Source organism: Pteropus alecto, unplaced genomic scaffold, assembly GCF_000325575.1.
Source record: "Pteropus alecto unplaced genomic scaffold, ASM32557v1 scaffold105, whole genome shotgun sequence".
NCBI lineage: Eukaryota > Metazoa > Chordata > Mammalia > Chiroptera > Pteropodidae > Pteropus > Pteropus alecto.
Window position 1 is genome coordinate 7,604,145 of NW_006436294.1, and position 2,448 is coordinate 7,606,592.

At 62.1% G+C, this 2,448-nt stretch overlaps 2 protein-coding genes across 8 annotated transcripts in view; one reads left to right on the forward strand and one right to left on the reverse strand.

The window, feature by feature from the left end:
* Positions 1-87, reverse strand: part of BOP1 (block of proliferation 1) — a 21,013-nt gene extending 20,926 nt beyond the window's left edge. The window contains exon 1 of the mRNA XM_015590221.1: positions 76-87. Coding sequence (XP_015445707.1) covers positions 76-87 — 12 coding nt within the window. The remainder of the gene's footprint in view (positions 1-75) is intronic.
* HSF1 (heat shock transcription factor 1) overlaps positions 7-2,448 on the forward strand; it is a 13,760-nt gene continuing 11,318 nt past the window's right edge. For all 7 annotated transcript variants that reach the window (XM_015590281.2, XM_015590282.2, XM_015590284.2 and 4 more), the window contains exon 1: positions 7-202. In XM_015590281.2, the coding sequence (XP_015445767.1) occupies positions 86-202 (117 nt within the window). In that variant the 5' untranslated portion in view covers positions 7-85. The remainder of the gene's footprint in view (positions 203-2,448) is intronic.

The window sequence follows — 2,448 nt, forward strand, 5'->3', positions numbered from 1 at the left end:
GGGCTGCAGATGCGGCGGCGGCGCTAGCCTGGCCCTCGGTCTCCCTTCGCGGTCGATACCTTCGCCTCTCCCCGCCTTGCCCGGCATGGATCTACCCGTGGGCCCCGGCGCTGCGGGGCCCAGCAACGTCCCGGCCTTCCTGACCAAGCTATGGACCCTCGTGAGCGACCCGGACACCGACGCGCTTATCTGCTGGAGCCCGGTAAGGGGTGGGGCGCGTTGCCAAGGGGTCAGGGTCGGGCCCCCGTCTCGCCGGTCCGGGGGCGTGGGCGGGGAGCCCAAAGGGAGGAGAAGCGTCCGAGGCCCGCTCCTTCGCCGGCTCCCGCCCGCGCCCAGTTTCCTCGGAGAGGGGAGGAAAGGCCTCTCGTCCTTTCGGCTTTTGCTAACTGGGGGACAACTGCGGAGGCGTGTCTGTCCTTTGAACAGCATCCAGTTTTGCTAGCGAACGTTGTGTCCAGGTGGCTTTCTGTACCTTCTCAGTTGGGTTACCAGGGTGCTGTGGTCGGCAGCTGCTAGGGAAAAATCTGGACTTGGCCGCGTGAATCAGAGGGTGTGGCCCTAGGGTCAAAGGAAAGGAAGCGAAAGCCAAGTAAAACGTCCCAAAGTTCATTTCAACCTGGAACCTGAGTCCGAATACCGGAGCCCCCAAGCAGCGTTGTTTTCCACTACTCAGGGGGCGTCGTTTTCTGTTCCCAGTTGCCTGGCAGCTGGCTTGTATGCAGGGGCTGCCCCCGCGAGACCGGACAGCTCCGGTTTGTAGAAGTAAATAAATCAGAAACTGTTTAGAGTTGGAGCCGCGAACCTGATGTTCACTTCCTGGCTGTGACGTCGCGTCCCGGGAAGGCCAGAGCCGTAACCCGGTGCTGGCTTATAGCAAGGCCCTCTGGTAGTACCGAGCCTCTGGGCGCCTCCACACGTGCTTGACCTCCTGGGAGCTGAAGCCCGCGGTGCCCGGAGGGCAGGCCAGGGTCTCTCGGGCTCTACCAAGTCCCTCCCTCTCGTACTGTCGTTAGAAAGGAGGAAAAGTCTGGACTGAAGCGCCCTGAGTTGGAGGCCAGGCCTGCTCCCTCTTTGCACGTCTGCTGAAGCGCCACCGGCCCCACCTGCAGAGTGTCTAGGGGTAGAGATGGGAAGCCGTTTGGCGCCCCTGTTGGAGATACTTTGTCCGGGTCCCAGTGATGTCTCTGTGTGGGTGTTCCCCATTCCCCACGCCCATTTTTTCAGTGGCAGCAGGAGTCCTGAGGGGCAAGCAAGGTGCTTTCCCGCAGGCTGTCATGCTACCGCCATCCCCTGTTCCAGACAGCGAACTTTCCTCACCGCTGCGTTTCTCTTTTTCACCTGCCTCCTTGCTCTTTCCCGTTCCCCTTAGCTCTCAGGGAGCGCCCTCGTGCAGGTCGGGGAGGGGCAGCGGTGACCGCCAAATGTCCCAGCTGAATCCCGCTAGGATGACCGCCTTCCCCCTCAACCCGCCTGCTGTTTCTGCTTAAGGGTCGCAAGGCAGGAGGTGAAGGCTGCTCGCGGTCTCCTCTCCGCAGGACCTGCAGCTGTGCTCTTGGCGAACCTTCGCGCGGGAAAGCGGGACACAGTCAGACCCGTGCGGCCACACTCGAGTGGCCAGGCCGAGCACAGTGTGCTGGGTGCAGGATGGTGGCCAACCCGGCCAACTCAGGAGCACAAGGAAAGCCTTTCTGGCCTGGACAGGGCTGGGAGCAGATGGGGAGTTGCTGGGCCTGAGGCAGGAAATGGTCGGGGCCCTGTGGCCTCGAGGACAGCCCCACCGGCCTGCAGCTCTGTCAGAAGAGTATGCTTGGGGCCTTCCACAGGGTCTGGCTCTCAGGCCGTGGGAACTCTGATGTCCCCGCTCACCTTCCCCTGTGCTAGAAGTTTTCTCATTGTTCTGCCCAGGGAAACTCTCTGTGTTTGTCCCAGGGGACACGGGAGGCTGCCGCTCAAGGCTGAGCAACTGGAGGGGGAGGGCTGCCTCCAGCCCCAGAAACCCTGGCCGGTGGTGCCGGGCCAGACAGCTTTGTGCACCCACTGCTCAGCGTGAGCAACAGCCCACCAGGTCACTGCTCCAGGTCCTCACCTGATTCCAGATGACTCCCTGGTGCCCAGCTGATGGCTCAGGGCCTCCCTACGCAGGTCCTGCAAGGCACTGAAGCTCGCCGCCCTGTGAAGCGTGTGCAGTGACGTCGAGCATGGCCCAGGGGTGGGCCTCAGCTCCCCTGACCTAGTTTGTCGCCCCCTCATCTCCATTCCCGCCGGCTTGTCCTGTATATCTGGCCATCTAGCCGGGACAAATGGGGAGACCCTCAGGGCTGGTTGAAGGAAGCACCCCTTTTTAGGCCCACTTGCACTTGTAGGCCCTGCCTAAAGTTTGGCTGCCGACGTTCCCCTGGCTTCACCCTAGTCCCAGCTGATTGGTGCAATTTTCTTCTCTTTGGAAGC